The sequence below is a fragment of the Amblyraja radiata genome, chromosome 16, assembly GCF_010909765.2.
Source record: "Amblyraja radiata isolate CabotCenter1 chromosome 16, sAmbRad1.1.pri, whole genome shotgun sequence".
NCBI classification, from domain to species: Eukaryota; Metazoa; Chordata; class Chondrichthyes; order Rajiformes; family Rajidae; genus Amblyraja; species Amblyraja radiata.
In genome coordinates this window covers 23,047,001-23,074,314 of record NC_045971.1, presented here as the reverse complement: position 1 = coordinate 23,074,314, position 27,314 = coordinate 23,047,001, and the positions used below count along the sequence as shown (strand labels likewise).

Genomic DNA, 27,314 nt, shown 5'->3' with positions numbered 1-27,314 from the left:
ATCTTCCAGCCATAGCTGCACTTTTAATGACTGCTGATTTGAAAATGTAATACATTTTGGTTCAACTAAATCCTGACTTTTTTTCCCCATTCTTTGATGAAGCCTTGGATGAAGCTTATCTTAGCCTAGATAGAAATGCAATTTGTATTTTGAGTGGCAGTAGCCTAATGGAATTACTGCCTATGTATGGCAAGAATGAGTTTCTAATAATTCATACTTAAATGATTTTTGTGTGTTTTTCTAGGAACCAGTGCAAGATAAACTTCAACCCATCTCAATCACTCTTAGTTACAACATTGTCAATAAAAGCAAATCGGCTCAAGGACTGGTCGATATGAGTGATTATCCCATTTTGAATGTAGGACAGCCGTACATCAAAACTAAACTGGTAATTTGGAGAGTTAATTTACCTAATGATTACAGAAGAATAGTAAGCTGAGAGGAAGTAAAGCATGTCGGACAGACAGTGTGTTGGGAACATGTGGGAATCTGGAAAATGAGACAAGAAACAGTTAATAAATTGTGTAGTTGTAACATAAAGCGCTGGACTAATTCAGTGAGACAGGCAGCATCTCTGGGGGCAACGTTTTGGGTGAGGTCCCTTTATTTTAGAGATTCACACACCATCAGAATGTTAACCCGCTGCACTGTTCCCACCCCCCCCCCCCCCCCCCCCCCCCCCCTCCCAGCTCCCTGGCTCATATCACAAGATACTGTACATCCACCCAACAACATTCCCCTACCTTGATTGCCCATTGCAGGCCCCTGAGTCATCACTCATTGGTATCTGGCCTTTGCCCCATTGCATGAATCATTCTGTCCATAGCCCAGGCCATTCATAGTGTAACATTGAATTAATAGTATTGAACACTTTGGTCCGTTGAGCATAACTGAATTTGCAAACAGGAGGCTCGTGGCCAAAATAAAAGTTGCTTCACCACACATCCATCAATGAGCATGCTTCTTTGGACATCACTGAAGCTTTAGATGATTAACTTTGGATCCTTCAAAATCTTGAGATGATCTTTTTCAAAGGAAAAGTGCTACGTCACACTGATGGCTAGCCCATGATTCTATCATGCTCCACAGTAAGTCGAGTATGCATATCCATGTATGCCTGCACAGAGCAGCCTCAAGGTAGTGAATGCACGGGCGATCAGATGGTGATGCATCTCAGCGCTGTTCTGGGGATATGCTGTAACGGACTGTACTCTGGGCCACATGCACTTCACCAACCTAGCTCTTGTAGGGATTGCCTATTTTAATTTGCTTAGCTATGTTTATGTTTACCTTTCTTCCTCTGCATATTATTAATTTAAATGATTTTATTTGGTTTTAAATGAATTACTTTTTATTGATATTAAATCGAAGGAAAAGTGATTTCATTTGTTTTTAAGATGTCCTTGAGTATCAGGATAAAGAACAGTGGGATGGATAGAAACATAGAAAATAGGTGCAGGAGTAGGCCATTCGGCCCTTCGAGCGTGCACCGCCATTCAATATGATCATGGCTGATCATCCAACTCAGTATCCTGTACCTGCTCTTTCTCCATACCCCCTGATCCCTTTAGCCACAAGGGCCACATCTATCTCTTTCCATGGATGTGCAGGAGGGGGCGCCGTCTGTGTATGGCAGCCTGCCCGCAGTCCGTCTCTTCACCTTTCTTTTTCTTTTTTCTTTTAATTCTTGTTAAAAAATGTTAGTTAGTTAAGTTGGTCTTTATGTAGGGGGGGAAACTTTAATTTTTAGTCCCCTACCTAGTCGGAGAGGCAGCATCCCTCTAAGCTGCTTCTTCGCCCCGTCCTCGCGGCCTACCATCGAGAATGGAGCAGCGTTTCCTGTCGGGACCGGCCGGGACTACAGCTTCGGCGGCGGCCCAGCGCTGGGATACCAACAGGGAGCGGGCGATACCATACCGTGTCGCCGTGCGGTAAGCTCCGGAGCGCTTTGGCCGCCTACTCCTAACATCGCAAAGCTGTGGCTGCGGGCGTCCGGCCGTGGGCGGCGCTGGATTTGGAGCGCCGCGGAGCCTGGGATCGAGTTGCCGGGGTTGGAGCTCTAACCGGCGCGGCCTGAGGACTACGAGTGCCCCGGTCTCCGGGGAGGAGGCAGCCGCTCCAGACTTTCCAAGCCGCTTGAGGACTGTTTCACCCAACGCCGGATGTTCCATCTTCACGGCAAGAGGGCCCTGAAAATTATCGGACTGGCTGCAAGGCCAAAAATGGGCCCCGACCTCGGGTGTTTCAGAGGAAGAGGACTTAACTTTCTGGTGCCTTTCCCCACAGTGGAAATTATTGATTCTGCTGTGGGGGGACGTTTGTGTTGAACTTTATAATGTAATGTATTGTCTTTTTTACTTTTTCTTTTATGTAAAGCACCTTGAATTGCTGTTTGCACGAATGGTGCTATATAAATAAATTTACCTTACCTCACCTAACTCCCTCTTAAATATAGCTAATGAACTGGCCTCAACTACCTTCTGTGGCAGGGTTTTCCAGAGATTCACCACTCTCTGTGTGAAAAATGTTTTTCTCATCTCGGTCCTAAAGGATTTCCACTTTATCCTTAAACTGTGACCCCTTGTCCTGGACTTCCCCAACATCGGGAACAATCTTCCTGCATCTAGCCTGTCCAACCCCTTAAGAATTTTGTAAGTTTCTATAAGATCCCCCCTCAATCTTCTAAATTCTAGCGAGTACAAGCCGTGTCTATCCAGTCTTTCTTCATATGAAAGTCCTGACATCCCATCAATCAGTCTGGTGAACCTTCTCTGTACTCCCTGTATGGCAAGAATGTCTTTCCTCAGATTTGGAGACCAAAACTGTACGCAATACTCCAGATGTGGTCTCATCAAGACCCTGTACAATTTCACACCATAAGGTATCAAAGGCTATAGGGTGTGTGTTCAACTGGTGCCCTCGGAGACTTTAAGGTCAAGGTCCACAGTCCTTATGTGCTTGCAGGACAATTGGAAAGATGAGACATCAAGGTCATGAATAACCATGCAGCCTTGACACCTTTGTGCAGCCACTGGGCGCAGCTTGGATTGACTGTGATCTGGGTCAATGGGGAAAATCCAGAATTATATCAAATTCCTGTTAAAATCTTTTCACTGTAACATTTGTGGATGTTTTTGAGATCAATTCCTTGCTTAATATTAATTTTATATTAACATAAACATCTTTTTGCAGATACATATTCAGAAAAAATGTGGGAATGATTGGATCTGCAAAAGCAATCTCAAAATGTCTTACAGATATGGGAAGCTAGAGAACGGAAAATTTGTATCCTTCAAAAGGTAATGGGAAAAGCCTCCTCATTCAGACATTCTGACCATGCTTAGAAAAGTGTGCCAAGACCTTGCTCTGATGACAAATTCTTAATCTCATAAATGTGCATTTAAATTCCTCCAGTAGCACTTTTTCTCCCAATCTCTGCATCTTTTGCCAGTCCTACAGCCTTCTAAGATATCTTCAGCTGTGGCAATTCAAGGCTCAGGCACATCTCAATCATTCGTTTGCTAGCAGCCTTAGCTCAAGGTTTTTCTGAAATTGCAAGAAAGGAGAAGAACACGAAGATTAAAGCCAAAATGTAGAAACAAAGAACTACTAAAGATATATAAAGTTTATATCAAAGATAGACACACAGTGCTTGAGTAACTCAGCGGTCAGGCAGCATGTGGAGAAAAAGGATAATTGATGTTTCGGGTTGAGACCCTCCTTCAGACTAATTTTAGTCTGAAGAAAGGTCCCGATCCGAAATGTCACCCATTTTTCTCCAGATATGCTACCTGGCTCGCATAGTTACTCCAGCACATTGTGTCTATCTATGAAGATTAGAGCACTTGGATAAAAAAAAAAAGCATAAAGCTTTTGCCACATAAAGAGCTGCTGATTTTACGAATCTGGGGGTAACTTAAGAAGCAATAAAAACGTAACAAAAAGAGAACGTTTGGAGCTTGGTATCGAGACTAACAGTTTAGAGAGTAATCCTTAATATGTGAGATTATGGAAAAATGTACCCAAATGCAGGTGCCACTCTCCTGATATGCAACAGATAATGCAGTGTTTGCAACTTCAAACTATAATGCTGTAAATCTGGAGAGAAAAAAATAAGAAAAAGTTCAAAAAACAGCTTCAGTAATGACATAGAAGTCTTTTTCTTGTTGTATTTTTCTCCCAATAAATTATCTTCCCCATGTATGAGATTCTTGTGTCCTAGGATAAAGAGGAAAGGTGCAAAGCGGACAAACACCAATCTTGGAATTAAGTCATGATACTATACCTTAATGCCGTCAGCTTAAACTTCACCCCAATACCACACAAACGATGTCCATGTGAAAGTGAAAAAGTATTGAAAATGGCATAATAAAGAAAATGTTAATGTGACAGTGAGAATGAGAATTGTGCAATTTTCACCGCATTGTTTGCTGATTTTGAGATTGCACAATTTTGGGGTCAGAAAAGGGAATGATTCTTCTTTTCTTGATGTTTCACTACCAGAATGAATGGCAAGCAAATCTTGGAGTACAATCAACGAAACAACCCAAAAGTTAAGCTTGTGTTACAAGTAAAGATTACAAATAAGCCAACAGATGTCACAAATGGTGAAGATGCACACCAGGCACGGCTGAACGTCACTCTGCCAGACACAGTGTCGTACTCCGGTGCTCGTTTGGTAAGAACGCTACCGCAGATTGTCCTTTCAGTGGGTGGGGAATTGGGGTGAATTTATTGGCACGTGAGAGAGTACTGGTTAAAAGGAAGAATGATCTTGCTCTAAGAGCTAGCATAGACTTGAGGGGCCAAATGGCCTCCTACAAGAAATATACAAAGCTTGATGTTCATGAATATTGGTCGCAGGACATTAAAATGTAAGTTCCAGAACTATACTTCCTTTGAAGCACATCAGATGTGAATAGTTTTGCTTTAGAGGATAAATAAAATATAAAACTGTACAGAGTATTCCCAACAATTTCATGTCTTTGTTTTTATTTGGTGTTAAATTAAGGTGGGCATTATTAACCCAGTGTCATTCTAGCCAAAGATATGCAAAGGTCCAATGTTTAATTTTGAGTCATCTGACATTAGACACCCTCACTAGGATATTTTAAATTATTTATTATGCCACAATTAGTACAAAGCACAATAGATCATTCAAAAATAAGTTCCAGTGACCATAACTAAAAACTGAAGGACCTAAACATTGGATACAGTGTGCTACAATATGATTGTAAAATTATGCACTTCGAATGGGATGTGTTGTCCAGAATTGCTGTTCTGGACCATTCATGTGGAAACGAGCCTCCTCCGTACATATGCCCCTGCTTCTTTGTGACATCAATGGTGACCTGCAATGGTGTGGATCTGAATATCTGATTCAGATGGGGCCCCTCTAAATTCTTAACTGGGTGTTTTTACAAGTTCCTTATACCATCCCCAGCATCCCGCCCACCAATCCCCCGACCTGACATAACTAAGAAAAATGCCCTAACATCCAACCTGTCAAACTAACCTGACCCCAATAGTCATCCTTAGCCAACATTCCACTTCTCTCCACCAACTACTAATCTTAACATCAAGGTCTCATCATCTGAATCCCTCTTCTAGTCAGTTGACCTGAACCACTTCAGATACCAGATCCTACCTTCATATTCACTACCAAGCTAATCGCTCTCATGATCACTCAACCATTCCCAGGCAACAGATGGAATTGGTGTACTTTGCATTCTTCACAATGGGAACATATGCAATAGGAAAGACTTGAAAGTGCAAGGGCACACAGGACACGGACCTCATGTACCAATGAATTTCCTAGTAAAAAGTCCACAGATAAAGACTGACCCATATCTAATAAATATCAAATACATCCTTAGAAGCACCAACCATTTTCTAAAATCACATGCCATTAGTAATGTGCAACACAGGATTCTGCCTCTAATGTTCTTTGCAATTGAACTATCACTGTCGAGATTCAAATGCAATATCAGATTTTGAGCAGAGAGCTGGAGATCTCGCAGTTTAAATGGAAGTATGCTGAATATAATTTGGCTTTGTTCTGTAATGCTGAAAGTAAGAACAACCATTCTATTCTCTCTTTCTTTTAGGATAAAATCCGCTGTGATCCTGACCGTAACACTTTGATCTGTGATATTGGAAATCCTTTCATAATGCGGCAAGAGGTATGTTCTTCATCTTCTTGGCGTCGTGTCCAATTTTAAAAATGTGGTTTTCACCTTATAGTCTGCAAAGGCTCCGACTATTTCTGGTGTTAGAATCATACAGAACAGAAATAGGCCCCATGATGCTGTGTCCACCTTGACAACCAGGAACCCAACTGCATTAATCCTATTTGATACGGTTTGCTTCTTTTTGTTTAGAGATACCACGCAGAAATAGGCCCTTCGGCCCACCGAGTCTGCAACGACCAGCGATCCCCACACAATAACACTATCCTACACACACTAGGGACAATTTACACTTACACCAAGCCAATTAACCTACAAACCTGTACGTCTTTGGAGTGTGGGAGGAAACCGAAGATCTCTGAGAAAACCCACGTGGTCACAGGAGAACGTACAGACAACACCCATAGTCGGGATCGAATCCGGGTTTCCGCAGCTGCAAGCGCTATAAGGCAGCAACTCTACCGCTGCGCCACTGTTGCATGTCTATCAACCAAATGAGGAATACATATCAGGAAATGTCAGAAATACTCAGCAGATCAGGCAGTACCTGTGGTGATAAAAATAGTTAATGTTTTGGTTTCAAATAAGCTACAGGATGTTACAGTGGAGAGATATCTGGGTGTTCACAGACCTGGCATGCAGAAACTTGGCTTGCCCAGGGAATGGTTAATTTGGATGGCCTGTATTGTAAGAGAAAATGTAAAATAGGAAAGTCTTACTGCAGCTATACAGCACTTTTGACAAAAGAATATTAGAGGACGACCAGCCCGAGTCTGTTTATTTAAGGAAGGCAGTAAGAAGGTAAGAACTGTTCAGTTCGTGGTTTTACTTTGTTGATTCCTGAAATGAAAGCATTGTCTTTTCAGGAACAGGTAACCAAGTTAGGCTTATCGCCATTGGAATTTAAAACATGGGAGATGATTTTATTGAAATTTATAAGGTTGAAAGGGCGCTTGACAGGGCAGATATTAGGAAGAAGATTTGTTTTGTGGGTGTGTCTAGGAGGTATAATTACAGAAAATAAGGATGGCCTATTTAGGACAAATGAAAAGGGAGTTCTTCTTTAGAGGATTGGAGAACCGTTGTAATTCTCAGCCCCAGGGAACAATGGAGACAGAACCACTGAACATGTTGGAGACTGAGATGTTTTATTTTCATTGGAAAATAGAAGTTTGAAAGAAACAATCAGGAAATTGGGTGAGACCAAAATATGATCAGTCAAAATCTTATTGAATAGTAAATCAGGGTAATGGGGCCATAATCATACACCTGTTGCTATTTCTGATGTTCTAACATTCTGATTATATCTTTCTTCTGTACATTGAGTATGTTATAAGCATTATCTCCACGTCTGATATGTTATCCAGGTTATATATTATAAGGAAGGGGCTCACTAGTCCCACTTCCTTCACAACATCTATGACACAAATCTGAAAAAATCTCTACTGAACTACTCATTAAATTTACAGAAAGGTGTGCAGATAAAACTCACATGCATGCATGTGCATACTTATATTTGCAAGGCATACAAACAGAAATTGGTTAAGTGGCCATTCTGATATGAACATGAGGCAATAAAGAGATTCATGCTGTGACACAAAGACTCTGGGAAATTTGAGGAGAAAAATAAATGGGCAGCATCAAGAATGTAAATCACTTGTGCTGGCCCTGGAGAGGGTCCAGAGGAGGTTTACAAGAATGATCCCAGCAATGAGTGGATTAACTAATGATGAGTGTTTGAAAGCACTGAGTCTGTACTCCCTGGAGTTTAGAAGAATGAGGGGGAACCTGATTGAAATGTACCGAATAGTGAAAGACTTGGATAGAGTGGATGTGGAGAGGATGTTTCCACTAGTGGGAGAGTCTAGGACTAGAGGTCAGAGCATCAGAATTAAAGGACGTTCCCTTCGGAAGGAGATGACAAGGAATTTCTTCAGTCGGAGGGTGATGAATCTGTGGAATTTGTAAGGCAGAGATAGATTCTTGATTTGTACGGGTATCAGGGGTTAAAGGGAGAAGGCACGAGGATGGAGTTAGGAGGGAGAGATAGATCAGCCATGATTGAATGGTGGAGTAGACTTGATGGGCCAAATGGCCTCATTCTGCTTCTATTGCTTATGACCGTATAACATCTCCAGTCTGGAGTTTTAACAGTACAATTTGGACTATCGTGTTTTACATTAGCATAAATTGGCCTCTCTAAACCACTAGATGGTGAAAGAGCACTTTATCACAACAGCTGATATACTACATGTTACCTCAGCCTATAATGCAGCATGATTTGTTATACGAGTAAATTACATCATTAAATTATCAGAACCTGAAGTTTTCCCTGACATTTTTAATGCAGTAGTTAACCAGATATTTGAATCTATGATGCTCAACAATCATAATAATAATAGTTAACATCTATGTTATTACTAATTCCAACATTAATTCATGCCAGTATGTTAATGAATGAATGAAAACTGAAAACTTTATTGTCACATGTGACTAGTCACAGTAAAATTATTTGTTTGCATACCTTGCCATGAAGAGCGCTTACAAAGTTACAAATTCCCCAGGCGCCAGTTCCTCCTGTGCTCTTCCCCCCCTCACTCATGGTGGGCCCCTCACGCTGGGTCCTCCATTGTCCATTGTTCCTCTCCCTCCCTCACAGCAGTCCCCCCCCCCCCATGCTGGGTCCTCCTTCGTTCCCTCCATGAGCAGCGACGTCATTACTTCACGTGTCCGTCAGTCGGCATCATCATCAACCGCCGTGCCGACCTCTCCACTAACGCTGCCGGGCCCCCTCCTGAGGCCTCCATGGGTCCAACCCAGGCCCCAGCCGCGGGCTCCGTCAGCAGCTCCACATTAGAAGCTGTGCTCATCCAAGAGACATCATGACCCTCTCATTTCAATTGATTATATGAGAAAATTCAAGTATCATATCATTGTCACAATTATTATTTCTGATACGGAAAATCCTGCAGAAAACAGAACCATTGGCAACCGTACCTGGTGCCACAGTTCCAAGCTCTGCCCACAAACCTGCTCTGACAGTTTTGCCAGTTGTAAAAGTTATAGTGATGTTTGTAAATGTATCTGATAATCGGAAAATAATACAGAATATTACAATGGAAATAAAGGATTAAATAGTTATTTTAAAAGAATGAAATACTTTAATCTCATTTTTTTATAGTAGATTCACTTCGTAATCTGCAGCTCTGTAATCCCCTTTAATGGACTCACAGCATCGTGAATTTATTTGTAGGACTTCCATTGCTTCATTTGGACTTTATCTGTGGAACTGATGTACTACACTGCTGAGAACTATATTCTACACTCTGTATCTACCCCGTTGCCCTATCTATTGTACCCGAGTGTGACTTGATTGTACATTTTGCATGGTATATCTGAACTGTTTGGATAAAATGCAGAACAAAACATTTCACTGTACGTCAGTACAAGTGACAATAATAAACCTAAACCTTCACAGTGCATGTGTGGAAGTTCCAGACTTTTTGTTGTTTTTATTGCTAGCATTTGCTTTTGATTGTTGAATCAAAAATGGAAAATGATGTCGAAAAATTAAATCAAATTTTAACATTATCAGATATTTTTTAAGGAACAGGAAGTCAAAAGATGTTAAAGGAAGCAAACGAGAAATATCGGAGATAGCTAGTGAATGGTACTTTTTTCTTTTGTAGGCTGTAATCTATATAATCATGGAAACAAAAATAACTCTTCACATGAGAGAAATCGATGTGGGACTCCAACTTTCAACGTAAGGAAAACTTTTTTTGCAGTTTCATTAAAACTAAACTAATTAATCATTATTATTCGGTTCATAATTATTACCGAACTATTGTAGTCAAGTTAAAATAAACATTTGGGAACCAATCTATTGTGGCACAAATATCAGACAATTGTTCAATTTTGAAATGACTCTGTAACTCCGGGTTAGCCTTTATTTCACTTGTCTACAAATCTTGCATCAACTGTAAACAATCATTTATCCTCTGGCTCAGTTGCTTCACACTTGAAATCTTTGACAGTTATGATCCTCTCTGCCGCATTGACCATTTCCAAAAGCGGATCTTTACCAACTATGGATCTTTACACCTCCACCCCTCATCGGAATGCACGGAGGGCTCTCTGTTTCTTCCCTTGAGCAGAACAAAGACACTCCCCCATCCCCACCCTCCCTCCGCTTCTTTTCTCTCCTTCCCAGTTCTGATTAAGGGTCCTCAATCTGAAATCAGCTTCTCTTCCCACATAAAATGTTCTGCTCGGTCTGCGCCGCAAGTCATTGGAGCAAAATCATTATCATCACTACACATCAATTGCAGTTCACTGCCACCCCCCCCCCCCCTCCCCCTCCCTTACTCCCATTATACAGGGAACAAGCACTCCAACTTTCCCCGTCTACAAAAATCCTTCAAGGTTTTCCAGTCCTACACACAATCTCCGGAGACCCCTCTGGGACATGAGCCCAGCACCGCCCCAGTCCATAACAGCAAAGAATTTGTGAGGAAAGCTCCAAAAGAAAATCCTTACATACAAACACTTTGTATCTCACCCAATAACACAGCAGCATACCTTCGAACTGTCATGGAGCATATGGACAACCCTAAATGGGACAAGAGGGCAGCATGGGCTGGAACAACATGGACCAAGCACTGGTCATGGACTATGTAGGAATCGGATAAGAACTTAAAACCTTGTCTGACTGCAACTGCGAAACACTGGTTTCATGAGCATTCTGTTCTGACACAATTTTCGGGGTAACATCTCCGAGCATACTCGCTAACCAGTATAGCATTGGATTAAAAAAAGACACAAAGTGCTAGAATAACTCAACGGGTCAGGCGGCATCTCTGAGGACATGGACAGATGACCGATCAGACAGATTAGTCTGAAGAAGGGTCACCTATCCATGTTCTCCAGAGATACTGTTTGATCGTAAAACAGAGGGAAAAGTGTGAAAATATGTATATCATAATTGCCTCGTCTCTACATTGGTTTCACTATGCCATAGACCAGTTTGGTGGATTATTGACTGCAGTATCCAGACTGCTCTGATGCTGTTTGGGAATGATCCAGCTGAATGATGATATTAGACATGAGAAGAAAAATGGCCAGCATAAAAATCATGTCCCAATCAATCCATGTTAGCAAGGTGTTTGGCATATTATTGTTTACCTGGCATGGGCACCAAATTAAGAATGGAACTTTTCCGAAGAATTATATTTAAACATTATTTATTATTTTACCAACAGTGTAAGTGAGCAAGATGATCTACCTTTAACTACAGCATCAATTTCTGTGCAAATTCAACTACAAGTTAACCTAGATTGGTAAGAATCTAATTGTTCTGTTAAATGTATGCCTTTGTTTACTTAGATGATACAAATCTGGTGAAATGATACTTAATATTTTAGAATGAACTGTCTTTTCTTAATACCTAAAACCTTTTGCATAATTTAACATGCTATCAATTGCTGTTGTGTGACACCATATATGGATGAGGTAGACTGCTTATTTATAAAGTTGTGATTTTACCCTTACAAGCCAAATTATTGTAAAATTATTACTGTGAATCTGAGTGCCACTGACTGAAATTCTAATGATAACAATTATTATGTGGCCATTCTATATTTAATTCCTATCTCAACTATGACATTCTAATCATAATTTGTATATTTTCCTCTTACTTTCTGATTTCTTGTCAAAGTCAATTTTATTTGTCACATACACCCAAAGGTGCAGTGAAATGAATTTGCCAGCAGTGATACACTTAAAAAGAACACACAATACACAATAAAAATTTAACACAACCATCCACCACAGCATTCTTCACTGTGGTGGAATGCAACAAAGCTCAGGCAGTCCTCCTCCTTGTTCACCGGTGGTCGGGGCCATGAACCCTCCTTAGTCTCCGCTATGGATGGCCGGATAGACAGGCCCTCTCGTCGGGATGATTGAAACTCTGACGTCGGGACGGTCGAACACACTCAGCGGCTTGGAGGTCCCAAATCGCACTTTCTTACCGAAGATGTTATCTTCTCCGGCGATCCCAGGCTCCGGATGGTAAGTCCACGCCCCGCCCGCGGCTAGGAGCTCCGCAGACTGCGGCTTCAGGATGTTATAGGCCGCGGGCCGGCGGTCGGAGTTCTCCTCCGGCGATCCCCGGCAAGGGTTTGCCCGCTCCACGATGGAAAGTCCACGCTGAGCCTGCTGCCGATGCTCCAGGCCCACTCCGGGAAAGGCCGCTCCAATCCATGGTGCTAGGCCACGAGGGAGGCGACATGGAAAAAGTTGCCTCTCTGTGGAGGAGACGACCAAAATCGGTTCAGTGCTTTCGCGTGTTATTGGAGCGAGTGGTGTGACTGGAGAATGTGTGTTGACTCAGAACTGCTGTAGTTTTGGGAGCAACAACAGCAGCAGGAGTTTAGCAAGAGATACGACTGATTGGCTCTAGCCCAAGTGGGAGGAGAGAAGTGAAAACAGTTAAAGTACAGGACAGGCAGACTTGACTCAGAACTGCTGTAGTTTTGGGAGCAACAACAGCAGCAGGAGCTTAGCAAGAGATAAGCAAGAGATACCACTGATTGGCTCTAGCCCAAGTGGGAGGAGAGAAGTGAAAACAGTTAAAGTACAGGTCAAGGACAGGCAGACTTGACTCAGAACTGCTGTAGTTTTGGGAGCAACAACAGCAGCAGGAGTTTTGCAAGAGATACGACTGATTGGCTCTAGCCCAAGTGGGAGGAGAGAAGTGAGTCAGTGCTGGGAAAACAGTTGAAAACTGAGGAATTTGGTTTGTAAATTGGTAAATCAGGCAATTTATCCGTCAATTTAAGCAAGACTGCTCTTAGCGAGCAGCAGTGAGTGAGCGAAGTGCCCTGTGAGAAAAGTGTGAGTCTTTGGCTCGAGTCTTCGGCGAGGAGACGAAAGAAGGAGATGTCAGGCAAGCTGATTCAGTGCGATGCTTGCAGTTTATGGGAGGTCAAGGACACCGCTGGTGCCTCTGGCTGCTACAAATGCGAGAAGTGCATCCAGGTAGAGCTCCTGAAGGGCCGTGTTGGGGAACTGGAGAAGCAAGTGGATGACCTCCGGTTCGTCCGAGAAACTGAGTCGTTCCTCGACAAGTCCTACAGTACGATTGTTACACCTAAGGTACTGGAAGAGAGAAGGTGGGAGACAGTGAGAACGGGAGGGAAGCATGGAATGCCAACGTCCCCGGGTGTTGTACCTCTTGTGAACAGGTTCACCCACTTAGAAGCTGTCGGGACAGAAGAGGTGTTTACACTGGGCGGCGGACTGGCTTGTGATGCGAATAGGGCTGTTGAGCCAAAACCAAAAAGGCCTCAGGCAGGCAACACCATTATAGTGGGAGACTCCATTGTGAGAGGTACGGACAGGGGTTTCTGCGGCAACAGACGGGATGCAAGGATGGTGTGCTGCCTTCCTGGTGCCAGGATCCAGGATGTCACGGACAGAGTGCAGAAAATCCTCAAGGGCGAAGGTGAACATTCGGAAGTGGTAGTGCATGTCGGCACAAACGATGTCGGAAAGAAGGGGATGAATATTCTGCAGCGTGACTTTAGAGAGCTCGGAAAAATGCTGAAAAGCAGGACCTCCAGGGTTGTTATCTCCGGTTTGCTTCCAGTTCCTCGTGCTGGCGAGAGCAGGAACAGGGAGATACGGGACCTGAACGTGTGGCTGAGGAACTGGTGCACGGGGCAGGGATTTAGATTCTTAGATCACTGGGATCTGTTTTGGGGTAAGGGGGAACTGTACAAAAGGGACGGATTGCATCTTAACAGGTGTGGGACCAGCATTCTGGCAGGCAGGTTTGCCACTGCTACACGGGTGGTTTTAAACTGAATAAGGGGGGTGGGGTGTCGAATGGGCTAGTGGAGGATGGAGTTAAAAGGAAAGGGTTTCTTAAATGTGTGAGCGTAGAGACAGAGGTGTATAAAATGAGGGTAGAAGCAATAGGTAGCAAGGTGAAAAGTAAAAGTGACAGGCCGGAAAATCCAGGGCAAAAATCAAAAAGGGCCACTTTTCAACAAAATTGTATAAGGGTAAGAGTGTTGTAAAAACAAGCCTGAAGGCTTTGTGTCTCAATGCAAGGAGCATTCGTAATAAGGTGGATGAGTTGAATGTGCAGATAGCTATTAATGACTATGATATAGTTGGGATCACGGAGACATGGCTCCCGGGTGACCAAGGCTGGGAGCTGAACATCCAGGGATATTCAATATTCAGGAGGGATAGAGAGAAAGGAAAAGGAGGTGGGGTAGCGTTGCTGATTAGAGAGGAGATTAACGCAATGGAAAGGAAGGACATTAGTTTGCAGGATGTGGAATCGGTATGGGTAGAGCTGCGAAACACTAAGGGGCAGAAAACGCTGGTGGGTGTTGTGTACAGGCCACCTAACAGTAGTAGTGAAGTTGGAGATGGTATCAAACAGGAAATTAGAAATGCGTGCGACAAAGGCAAAACCGTTATAATGGGTGACTTCAATCTACATATAGATTGGGTGAATCAAATTGGCAGGGGTGCTGAGGAAGAGGATTTTTTGGAATGTATGCGGGATAGTTATCTAAATCAACATGTAGAGGAACCAACGAGAGAGCAGGCTATTTTAGACTGGGTATTGAGTAATGAGGAAGGGTTAGTTAGCAGTCTTGTTGTACGTGCCCCCTTGGGCAAGAGTGACCATAATATGGTTGAGTTCTTCATTAGGATGGAGAGTGACATTGTTAATTCAGAAACAATGGTTCTGAACTTAAAGAAAGGTAACTTTGAGGGTATGAGACGTGAATTGGCCAAGATTGACTGGCAATTAATTCTAAAAGGGTTGACGGTGGATATGCAATGGAAGACATTTAAAGACTGCATGGATGAACTACAAAAATTGTTCATCCCAGTTTGGCAAAAGAATAAATCAGGGAAGGTAGTGCATCCGTGGATAACAAGGGAAATCAGGGATAGTATCAAAGCGAAGGATGATGCGTACAAATTAGCCAGAAAAAGCAGCATACCGGAGGACTGGGAGAAATTCAGAGACCAGCAGAGGAGGACAAAGGGCTTAATTAGGAAAGGAAAAATAGATTATGAAAGAAAACTGGCAGGGAACATAAAAACTGACTGCAAATGTTTTTATAGATATGTGAAAAGAAAGAGATTAGTTAAAACAAATGTAGGTCCCTTGCAGTCAGAAACAGGTGAGTTGATCATGGGGAACAAGGATATGGCGGACCAATTGAATAACTACTTTGGTTCCGTCTTCACTAAGGAAGACATAAATAATCTGCCGGAAATAGCAGGGGACCGCGGGTCAAAGGAGTTGGAGGAATTGAGTGAAATCCAGGTTAGCCGGGAAGTGGTGTTGGGTAAATTAAATGGATTAAAGGCCGATAAATCCCCAGGACCAGATAGGCTGCATCCCAGAGTACTTAAGGAAGTAGTTCCAGAAATAGTGGATGCATTAGTAATAATCTTTCAAAACTCTTTAGATTCTGGAGTAGTTCCTGAGGATTGGCGGGTAGCAAACGTAACCCCACTTTTTAAGAAGGGAGGGAGAGAGAAAATGGGGAATTACAGACCAGTTAGTCTAACATCGGTAGTGGGGAAACTGCTAGAGTCAGTTATTAAAGATGGGATAGCAGCACATTTGGAAAGTGGTGAAATCATTGGACAAAGTCAGCATGGATTTACAAAAGGTAAATCATGTCTGACGAATCTTATAGAATTTTTCGAGGATGTAACTAGTAGCGTGGATAGGGGAGAACCAGTGGATGTGGTGTATCTGGACTTCCAGAAGGCTTTCGACAATGTCCCACATAAGAGATTAGCTTACAAACTTAAAGCACACGGCATTGGGGGTTCAGTATTGATGTGGATAGAGAACTGGCTGGCAAACAGGAAGCAAAGAGTAGGAGTAAACGGGTCCTTTTCACAATGGCAGGCAGTGACTAGTGGGGTACCGCAAGGCTCAGTGCTGGGACCCCAGCTATTTACAATATATATTAATGATCTGGATGAGGGAATTGAAGGCAATATCTCCAAGTTTGCGGATGACACTAAGCTGGGGGGCAGTGTTAGCTGTGAGGAGGATGCTAGGAGACTGCAAGGTGACTTGGATAGGCTGGGTGAGTGGGCAAATGTTTGGCAGATGCAGTATAATGTGGATAAATGTGAGGTTATCCATTTTGGTGGCAAAAGCAGGAAAGCAGACTATTATCTAAATGGTGGCCGACTAGGAAAAGGGGAGATGCAGCGAGACCTGGGTGTCATGGTACACCAGTCATTGAAAGTGGGCATGCAGGTGCAGCAGGCAGTGAAGAAAGCGAATGGTATGTTAGCTTTCATAGCAAAAGGATTTGAGTATAGGAGCAGGGAGGTTCTACTGCAGTTGTACAGGGTCTTGGTGAGACCACACCTGGAGTATTGCGTACAGTTTTGGTCTCCAAATCTGAGGAAGGACATTATTGCCATAGAGGGAGTGCAGAGAAGGTTCACCAGACTGATTCCTGGGATGTCAGGACTGTCTTATGAAGAAAGACTGGATAGACTTGGTTTATACTCTCTAGAATTTAGGAGATTGAGAGGGGATCTTATAGAAACTTACAAAATTCTTAAGGGGTTGGACAGGCTAGATGCAGGAAGATTGTTCCCGATGTTGGGGAAGTCCAGGACAAGGGGTCACAGCTTAAGGATAAGGGGGAAATCCTTTAAAACCGAGATGAGAAGAACTTTTTTCACACAGAGAGTGGTGAATCTCTGGAACTCCCTGCCACAGAGGGTAGTCGAGGCCAGTTCATTGGCTATATTTAAGAGGGAGTTAGATGTGGCCCTTGTGGCTAAGGGGATCAGGGGGTATGGAGAGAAGGCAGGTACGGGATACTGAGTTGGATGATCAGCCATGATCATATTGAATGGCGGTGCAGGCTCGAAGGGCCGAATGGCCTACTCCTGCACCTAATTTCTATGTTTCTATGTTTCTATGTGTTGAGAGAGTGTATGTATGTGCGGCAGTATGAGCGACAGTTTCTGTTGGACACTCACAACAAAGCTTCTTGCTGTAACAAACACTTACGGAGCGTTCTGGGCGAGCTGGGACTTGTGCGCCGCGTAGGTCCATGGAAAGCCGCGGCTGCACCTGGAACAACATTGGTGAGGAATCACCGCAAGCGGTGCAGCAGGATGCGGAAGCGGGGGAATCGCGGAGGAGTCTACGCTAGGCTAGTCGCTAATCCCTATAAACCAGCAGTGCCTACACTCATGTTGGCAAATGTCCGCTCCCTCGACAACAAGATGGACTACATCAGAGCGTGGAGAGCTGCTCAACGTAGCGTGAAGAACTGCTGTGTGTATGTCCTTACGGAGACCTGGCTGAACCAGAACATCACGGACGCTGCGATCCAGCTGGATGGGCTAATGCTACACAGAGCTGACAGAGTAGCTTCGCTAGCTGGTAAGTCAAGGGGAGGCGGCCTGGCTGTGTATGTTAATAGATCGTGGTGTCGGGATGCCGTGGTGGTTTCCACTTACTGCTCACCCCACGTAGAGCTGCTGACTGAAATGCCGACCCTTCTACTTACCGAGGGAGCTAACGGCAGTCTTCATAACGGCCGTCTATGTACCACCGAGCGCGGACGTGAAGGACGCTATGACAGAACTCTACAACAACATCAGTGAGCAGCAGAGGGAACATCCCGATACTTTCTTCATGGCAGCTGGGGATTTCAACCAGGCAAGTCTTACATCTGTTCTGCCTAAATTTTACCAGCATGTGAACATTGCAACCAGGGGAAAGAACACACTAGACCTGGTGTACACAAACATTAAAGATGCATATAAAGCAGCCCTCCTTCCCCCATATCGGCAACTCTGACCACCTGGTGGTTATGCTCACACCTGCACACAGACCCAGGGTGAAACAGGACAGGCCAATGGTCAAAGAAGTCAGAATATGGCCACAGGGAGCTACCGCAGCACTGCAAGACTGTTTTGAAATCACACAGTGGGCCATTTTCAGAGAGGCAGCAACAGGTGACAGTGGCACTGACCTCCAAGAGTATACAGAATCCGTCATCGGATACATCAATAAATGCATTGATGATGTGACGGTGGTTAAAACCATCAAGAGGCGTGCCAATCAGAAACCTTGGCTAACTGGGGAAGTGTGTTCTCTACTGAGAGTCCGGAATGCTGCATTTAAATCTGGGGACAACGCAGCATACAAACTGGCACGGAGTAACCTATCCCGGGGGATCAGGGAAGCGAAGAGGCGGTATGTACAAAAACTTAATAGCCACTTCACAAATGACAAAGACACACGTCGCTTGTGGCAGGGATTTCATACCATCACTGACACTGACTACGCTGCGGATATGCCAAAACGACCCCTCTCTACCAGATGAACTGAACGAGTTTTACGCACGGTTTGAGGTTAAAAATACCACCCAGATACGAGCACTCCTGCCATCACCCAGCGACCAATCACTCAGGCTGTCCACAGCAGGAGTTAAAAAGGCCTTTGCCAGCATCAATCCACGCAAAGCTGCAGGGCCGGATAACATCCCTGGATGCATTTTAAGGGACTGTGCTGAGCGCCGTCTGAGTTTTAAGGGACTGTGTGGGTGGCGCGGCTTTCGTCAGCAGCGGCCTCTGCAGTCCGTCTGCGTTTTTATTATTTTATGTCTTATGTTTTTATGTAGTTTTTGTTATTTTTGTTGGGGTATGTGTGGGGGGGGGTGGGGGTAACTTTTAAATCTCTCCCTGCACGGGAGACCCGACCTTTTCTTTGTCGGGTCTCCGTTGTCGTTGGGGCTGCAACGAGGAGCGGCCTCCAACAGGAAGACAGGGGGCTGTGGTGCCGACTACTCACCTCACCGTCGCAGAGCTGGCCGAGTCCAGAGCGGGTGGAGCTGTGGTGGACACTGCTGCGGCCCGACCTCCGGAGATTCGGTGGCTGCAACTGCGGGTTTGGCGGGCGGCACCGGGAGCCCGCGGGTCCCTGGAGGGAGACCGCTTTTCAGGGCTTCCGCAACGGCGACTTCTCCCGCCCGAGTTGCGGGGTTGAAGAGCACCTGAGCGGGGCTTTACAGTACCGCCCCGGGCGGCTTGGAATGGCTGCGGGACTGCGAGCGCGCGCCGGGGGCTCTAACACCAAGACCCGGTGCGCGGCCTTGCATCACCCGGCGTGGCTTTAATGGCTGCGGGACAATTCGCCATCGCCCGCCGGGGGCTTTGACTTTGACTTTGACTCTGACATCGGGGGGGGAGAGTGCAGTGGAGAGAGAAGTTTTTTTGGCCTTCCATCACAGCAATGTGATGGATGTTTATGTAAATTATGTTGTGTCTTGGGTCTATTTGTTTGTAATGTATGGCTGCAGAAACGACATTTCGTTTGGACCTCAAGGGATCCATATGACAATAAATTGAATTGTATGTAACTAAAAGATGTCTTTACAGACATTTTTAACATCTCACTCAGCCAGGCAGTAGTGCCCAACTGTCTAAAAAGTGCCACCATCGTTCCTGTCCCGAAGAAACCCAACCCAGCCTGTCTCAATGACTTTCGTCCAGTGGCTCTCACACCCATATTAATGAAGTGTTTTGAGCGGCTGGTTATGCAGCATATTAAAAATTGTCTCCCTGCCGACCTAGACCCACTGCAGTTTGCTTATAGAGCCAACCGGTCCACAGAGGATGCAGTCTCCACGACACTCAACCTCGCACTGTCACATCTCGACCGGAAAAATACCTATGCCAGGATCCTCTTTATAGACTTCAGCTCCGCTTTTAATACAATCATCTCACAGCAGCTGGTGGAGAAGCTGAAGCTGTTAAGGGTGGATACTGGCACTTGCAACTGGGTCCTTAACTTTTTATCACAACGGCAGCAGACAGACAGGGTGGGCAGTCGGACATCAAGAACCATCGCCGTGAGCACTGGCTCACCCCAAGGCTGTGGCCTAAGCCCCCTGCTGTTTAGTCTGCTTACACATAATTGTACTGCTAGACTCAGTAACAACTATATCAACAAGTTCGCTGATGACACAACAGTAGTGGGTCTCATCAGCGACAATAATGAGTCGGCGTACAGGATGGTGCAGATCCCACAACCTCACTCTTAATGTGGAAAAACTAAGGAGATGGTGGTCGACTTCAGGAGGGCGGGAAAACAACACCACACACCGCTGTACATTGATGGAGCTGCTGTGGAGAGGGTCAGCAGTGTGAAGTTCCTAGGACTCCACCTGTCGGATGACCTGACCTCTATGACCAACACCACAGCAGTGGTCAAAAGAGCCCAACAGCGACTCCACCCTCTCCAGAGACTAAGGAAAGCAGGTCTCCCCACTGCCCATCTAAGAACCTTCTACAGGGGCACAATTGAAAGCATAATAACCTACGGCATCACTTCCTGGTTTGGGAGCTGCAAGGCTTACAAACAATATCAACTAAACAGGATAGTGAAGACCGCCAGCAGGATTATTGGTGCCCCACTCCCTTTCCTGCTGGAGATATACAAGAAGAGGAGCATCAGTAGAGCCATCTCCATCCAGGACCCCTACCACCCATCACACCACATCTTGTCCATTCTGCCATCTGGGAAGAGGTACAGAAGCATCAGCTGCAAAACCAGCAGGATGCTCCTCAGCTTCTTCCCACAGGCAATAAGACTGATTAACGGACTTTGTCCCCTCCCAAAATATCGCTCACCAACACATCCAACCCCGCCCATACTTTGACAGTTAGGCACCTGTCAAAGTAAAGCCACTGTAAAGCCACTGTCGATCAGAATGTCTGTTTTTATTATATTGTTAATTTTTGGCCTACTTTCTGTTTTAAACATGGTAATTTTAATTTGTTTTTAAAGCTCTATGTATTTATCCTTTTTTTTAAATTTATACACTGAATGGAAACCGATCGAGCAACGGTTTTTCGTTTCCACTGTGTATGCGAGTACTCAGTGAAAATGATATTAAAGAAATACTGAATACTGAATACTGAATTATCCAGTTATTTCATCAAATATGAAGTGGCTGGTGTGTAGTCCCGACTGGACTATTGCAACTCACTTCTCCTTGGCATCAGCTCCACCTACATCAACCGACTCCAACTGGTCCAGAACGCAGCCGCCCGACTCATCACCCACACCAAATCCTGGCATCACATCACTCCAGTCCTCAAAAAACTTCACTGGCTTCCCATCTCCCACCGGATCACCTACAAAATCCTGGTCCTCGCCTACAAAGCCCCCCCCCCACATATCTCACTGACCTCCTCTCCCCCTACCAATCCTCACGGTCCCTCAGATCCACATCAGCCGGTCTCCTCTCCATCCACAAGTCCAACCTCCGCAGTTTTGGGGACAGAGCCTTCTCCAGGGCAGCTCCCAGGCTCTGGAACTCCCTCCCCCAACTGATCCGCAATTCCGTGTCCCTCCCCATCTTCCAGTCCCGCCTCAAGACCCATCTCTTCACCTCTGCCTATCCTTAGCCCCACGTCCCCGTCCCTTTTCATCTGTGCATTAATTGCCTCATGCTGTGTTTTGTATTGAATTCTGTCTTTACTTTGTGTACTAGTCATGTCTCTACTATTTATTTCATTCCCCTTACATGTTTTTCCTATACATGCTCAATTTTTGTAAGGTGTCCTTGAGACTCTTGAAAGGCACCCATAAATAAAATGTATTATTATTATTATTAAAGCTACAGTATTAAATTATGCTGTTGCTGTTTATGATAAATCTTACAGAGATTCAGCACAGAAACAGGCTCTTCAGCACAAAGTCTGTCCCAATCATCAAGTACCCATTTCTCTTCACTAATCCTTTCCAAACCAATTTTATTTTCTCCTTATTCCATTTAACTCGGCCTTGGATTCTACTATATTTATCTACATGTGAGGAACAATTGGCCAATTTACCCACCAACTCGGATATTTATCGATGTGGGAGGAAACCGGCGGAAAACCACGTGGTCACAAAGAGAACGTTCCACAAAGACAGCACCAGAGACCAGGATTGAATCTGGGTTGCTGAATCTGGGCTGCTGAATCTGGGCTGCTGGAGCTCAGAAGGATGGGCTCCACCACCAGCTATTGTAACTGTTTTTAGTATCACAGAAACTTTGAAACTGGAAAACATCTTGTAAATCCCAAAGATGCTTCCATGTTTGCATTTATGCACCTCAACATCTTCCAATAGCCATTTCTACAATACTTGACATGTTTGTGATTCTCTCCATGGAGGTAAAAATGACATGCACTAAGATCATTTGGTTTGTTGTGGGTGAGTATCAGCTCCCCATTCAGGACTGATTTCAGATTTTAACTATCATGACCAATCTTCAATGGTAGGTTAATTTTTAATCCTCTATTGACCAAGGCAGATGGTTGGTATTAATCAGCGCCATTTAATTACTTGTCCTTCAGTTGACAAATCATTGTCTGTGGATGAATCCAAGGAATCATTTAGAGTCATCGAGTTATAGAGTGATACAGTGTGAAAACAAGCCCTTCCACCCAACTTGCCTACACCGGCCAACATGTCCCAGCTACACTAGTCCCACCTGCCTGTGCTTGGTCCACATCCCTCCAAACTTGTACTATCCATGTATTTGAGCACCAATGTAACATTATAGGGCCTGCAATAAATATACTTTATTTTGTTTTCTTCTGTCCAATCAGGGAAAGAAATAACTTGTGGACATCATGCAGTGGTACAGTCATGGGTGAGAGTGCAATGACTACATTTGACGATGTGGGAAGTCCTGTGGAATTTATTTTTTTGGTGAGAACAGAAAGAATATCATGACATTGTTCTGTTTATACCTGTAAGTTGATGTGAATCTGAAGTATCGAGCAGTTTGTAAAACATTTTTGGGGAAGATCATGCTCTTTGTTGTTCATTATAAATTCATTAAAATACAGTAATAATGCGTTGTACAAACGTTTCTACAATTTGTAAATAACATAATATCATGTAGGGGTTTTAAAATCTAACAGTTATGTGTCCCTCTATTTAATCCTTTATGTGATATTATCTTTGCTGGAATTTTTCCCCCAAACATGCATAATAATAAAGATAAGTTAACTCAAAGCAATGGTTAAGAGCTAATAACTAATACATTGCTATTGTATCCAATACGTCATGGGCTAAATGTAGGTATTATGTGTGCCATTCTCTTAGTCCTGTACTCAACTCATTCTGCAGGTGAAGAATCAAGGAGAGCCTTTGGGTGACTTGGGAATACTTTACCTCAGTGTTAATTGGCCGTATGAAATCAGTAATGGGAAGTGGTTGCTGTACCTCACTGAAATCGAAATGACTGGAACAGAAAACCAGTACTGTGTGCCTGATGGGAAAATTGTGAATGAACTGAATTTAAAGGTATTTGGATATTTTTCCTCATATACCTAAATGTAATATAAATATCCTACTAACTATTGACATTTCCACAGCGATCCGGCTACTTGAAATACCTCCAGACACTGTGGGAATGAATTAGTCTTTGCAGAGTTCTGTGTAAATATTTAAACCTGGCAAATAATATTACTGAAAATATAAATACAGTGTATGACAATGTGGTGAAAGTTTAACTTTATTTCCTTGCAAAATAGAGTTGGACTTCAATCTAGTTGTACAGAGGTACAGCATAGAAACACCTCGTCCACATTCTCCATCAACCCCCCAATTACACTAATCCTACATTGATTACTTGTTTTTATTCTCTACCCCTTAAATCTACCACTCAGCTATACTTTACAATGGCCAACTAAGGTAGACAAAAGTGCTGGAGAAACTCAGTGGGTGCAGCAGCATCTATGGAGCGAAGGAAATAGGCAACGTTTCGGCCCGAAACTTTGCCTTCAGTCTGAAGAAGGGTTTCGGCCCGAAATGTTGCCTATTTCCTTCGCTCCATAGATGCTGCTGCACCCACTGAGTTTCCCAGCACTTTTGTCTACCTTTGATTTTCCAGCATCTGCAGTTCCTTCTTAAATACAATGGCCAACCAACCTAGCAATTCTGATATCTTTGGAATGTGAGAGGAAACCAGAGCACCTGGGACATCCATGTTGTCACAATGAGGATGTGCAAACTCCATCTGGACAGCACCCAAGGTCAGGGTCAGACCTGGGTCTCAAGGGCAGTGAGGCAATAGATCTACTAGCTTTGCCACTGTGTCGTCATCTTCTAAGTCAGGACCTCTTTATTTAAACTAAGCTTCAGACTCTTAATAAGAAGTATCTACCACAGTCTAAATATGAATACTGCATGGGATTTTGGTTGAATATTCCTGGAAATTAGGATGTGTGGTAAGGATATAATCATCTTGAGGCAAGTTTCCAGACATGATCAGAGGAAGCATTAATGAGGATATCCACCACTGATGACTGTAACTATCACAGGACCAGCAGTGACCATCTTTTAGTGTAAACCCCACCCCACTTAATAAATCCTACATGGGAAAGCTCTATAATTGTCTTGTGGTTCTGGAAGATAATCAGGAAAGTATCAGCAAATCTGTCCTTCCGTATGGCTCCAGAATATAATATATGGCCAGCTATCTTTCACAAAAGGAGGATTTATCATAACAGAGGTCAACCATGCACTAGATTTTTGATATCCCCGTTTTGCATCCCACACACTAGGGGCGATTTACAGAACCCAATTAACCTGCATGTCTTTGGAATGTGGGAAAAAACCAGAGCACCCACGCGGTCACTACACCATACATATAGCACCCGGAGTAAATGAGTGTGAGCAACTTGCCAATGTCTTCATTCAAATGTGCCATAAACATTGCATGCAAACAATGGAAAGCTGTTTGAACAAAAATCAGCAGTCCAGTCAGCTTCTGTGCAGGGAAATTAACTTTTCAGGTCAGGACCCTTCTTTGGAGCTGTTTGAGCCAGTGTGAGGCTAGTTACAAGAGAGACAAGCAAGCAGTTGGGAGTTGAAATTGGTCGATCGGTAATCAATCTTTATCTATACTCAGACAGGTTATCAGAAGCTGGAAAGCGTTGTGCTTCCACAAAAATGACTTTTATGCTGTTAGATTAGAATTAACTCTGAAATTTATTCTTCAGATGAATAATCAAACAAGTCGGCCAGAAAGAACAAAACGGGATGTTGCACCTGCAGCTGCTAAAGAACTTCGAAAATTGATCAATGAGCGAAGTGGAGAAAGCGATTTAGAGTTAGTAAGTACATCGTAGGAAACCGAAGGAATCAACCAGACCGTGAATGCAAAAGCAGAGGATTTGCATTTCTTTTGATTTTCTGGAAAAAATATTTTATTACTCCCATCTCAAGTATCAAATGTCATATAATTGCAAAGTATATGCAAAGTAAAAACCTTCGATTTTCCAGCATCTGCAGTTCCTTCTTAAACAAACGTCATATAATTGCAACAAAGTTTCTGGCAATTGAAATATGGACATTTGCTTAAATTACTCATGAAATATTAATAATGAGTGACAGGAAAGATCCTCCAATCCTTTGTGATGAATATACTCTACACCCCACTAAAAAAATGACATACTCATCTCAGCAGAAGCGCAAAGCCAGACTTAATAGCCTGAATAATTTGTCCAAAAGATCATAGAAAATTATCTCAGTCTCAAAAATAGTCCAGGATATCACTCTTAACCCCAGTTCTTTGCAATGTATGACCCATGCAAAATAAGTCAGCATTTAAAGTACTGTTAGAAGAAATACAGGTTAAATTATGGGAGATATAACAAAAGATCTATATGTGAGTTATTAGTATAAGCAATATTTTGCAGTGATAATTGGAAATCAAATGTCTTTTTAATGTATTAATTGGATACATATCCAAATGGATATTCGGGTGTTGAATGGAGATAAAAATGAGACATGTAGATTAAAAGGTTAGATAAGCAGAGAAGACGTGCGAAATGTAAAGCCAAAGGGATGGATGTAGAAGCAAGTGGACGGGAGTGGGACAAATGGGTGCGCTCTGGGTGGTGGGGGGGGGGGGTGGGGGTACTAGAGAAAGGCGATAGAAGAGGGTTTGTTACATAAAATTGGAGAATTCAATATTCCAACCATTGGGTTGTAAACTACCCAAGTGAAATACGAGGTGCTTCTCGTCCATGTGAACCTCCTTCTACTAATGTTTAGTAATTGGTTACAATTTTATAGTTTCATCTCTGGCATAGCTTGATTTTCAAGCACAGTATCGACAGTGTCTATAGCATACTCTTTCACGTTTTATTTTAACAGGAATGTGGAAATAAACACACAGCCCGGTGCAAGCGATTCAATTGTCTGCTGCGCAATATGACGAAAGAGGCCAAAATAACGCTCCGAGCACGACTGTGGAACAGCACCTTTCTCGAGGTACAAATCTTCTTCATATCCAGTCCACATCACAAGATTAAAAATAGTTCGGCCAGAGCTGAACTCACTTCTCGGCATCTGCATACAGTTGCGTCTTGTGCTTCTTGTGCATGGTGGGGGAAAGATTGATGGAAACAGGGCCACGATGTGAATGCTCTTTCCTTGACCCTGAGGTACAGATTGAATCCTACAAAAATGATAAGGATTGCTTTGTGTATTTTTCATGTCTTCACTTTTCAGGTTGATTATGCACACTTGAGAGTCTCTTCCAATGTTGATCTGTTGTCTTACAACGTACAAACTGACTGAATATTTCAATGATCCCTACCTATTATATTGACACCTTCCCACATATTTGCTTTGTATCTGCTATACCCAGTGGCCAAGCAAGTATGGGTGCTTCTGTATTTAAATAAGCCAAATCACAATACATAGATACAAATGGTATACAATAGGTGCAGGAGTAGGCCATTCAGCCCTTCGAGCCAGCATCGATATTCAATGCGATCATGACTGATCATCCACAATCAGTACCCCGTTCCTGCCTTCGCCCCATACCCCTTGATTCTGCTAGCCCTGAGCTCTATCTATCTCTTGTTTGAATGTATCCAATGAATCGGCTTCCACTGCCTTCTGAGGCAGAAAATTCCACAAATTCCCAACTCTCTGTGCGAAAAAGATTTTCCTCATCTCAGTTCTAAATGGCCTACCCTTATTGTTAAACTGTGCCCCCTGGTTCTGAACTCCTCCAA

At 43.6% G+C, this 27,314-nt stretch overlaps 1 protein-coding gene across 1 annotated transcript in view; it reads left to right on the top strand.

The window, feature by feature from the left end:
* The window catches only part of itga3 (integrin subunit alpha 3), a 165,418-nt gene that overhangs the window by 125,200 nt on the left and 12,904 nt on the right, over nucleotides 1–27,314 (top strand). Inside the window, exons 13-22 of the mRNA XM_033035336.1 lie at nucleotides 245–388; nucleotides 3,193–3,299; nucleotides 4,504–4,678; nucleotides 6,108–6,182; nucleotides 9,878–9,954; nucleotides 11,450–11,527; nucleotides 22,884–22,986; nucleotides 23,410–23,586; nucleotides 25,287–25,400; nucleotides 26,446–26,562. Coding sequence (XP_032891227.1) covers nucleotides 245–388; nucleotides 3,193–3,299; nucleotides 4,504–4,678; nucleotides 6,108–6,182; nucleotides 9,878–9,954; nucleotides 11,450–11,527; nucleotides 22,884–22,986; nucleotides 23,410–23,586; nucleotides 25,287–25,400; nucleotides 26,446–26,562 — 1,167 coding nt within the window. The remainder of the gene's footprint in view (nucleotides 1–244; nucleotides 389–3,192; nucleotides 3,300–4,503; nucleotides 4,679–6,107; nucleotides 6,183–9,877; nucleotides 9,955–11,449; nucleotides 11,528–22,883; nucleotides 22,987–23,409; nucleotides 23,587–25,286; nucleotides 25,401–26,445; nucleotides 26,563–27,314) is intronic.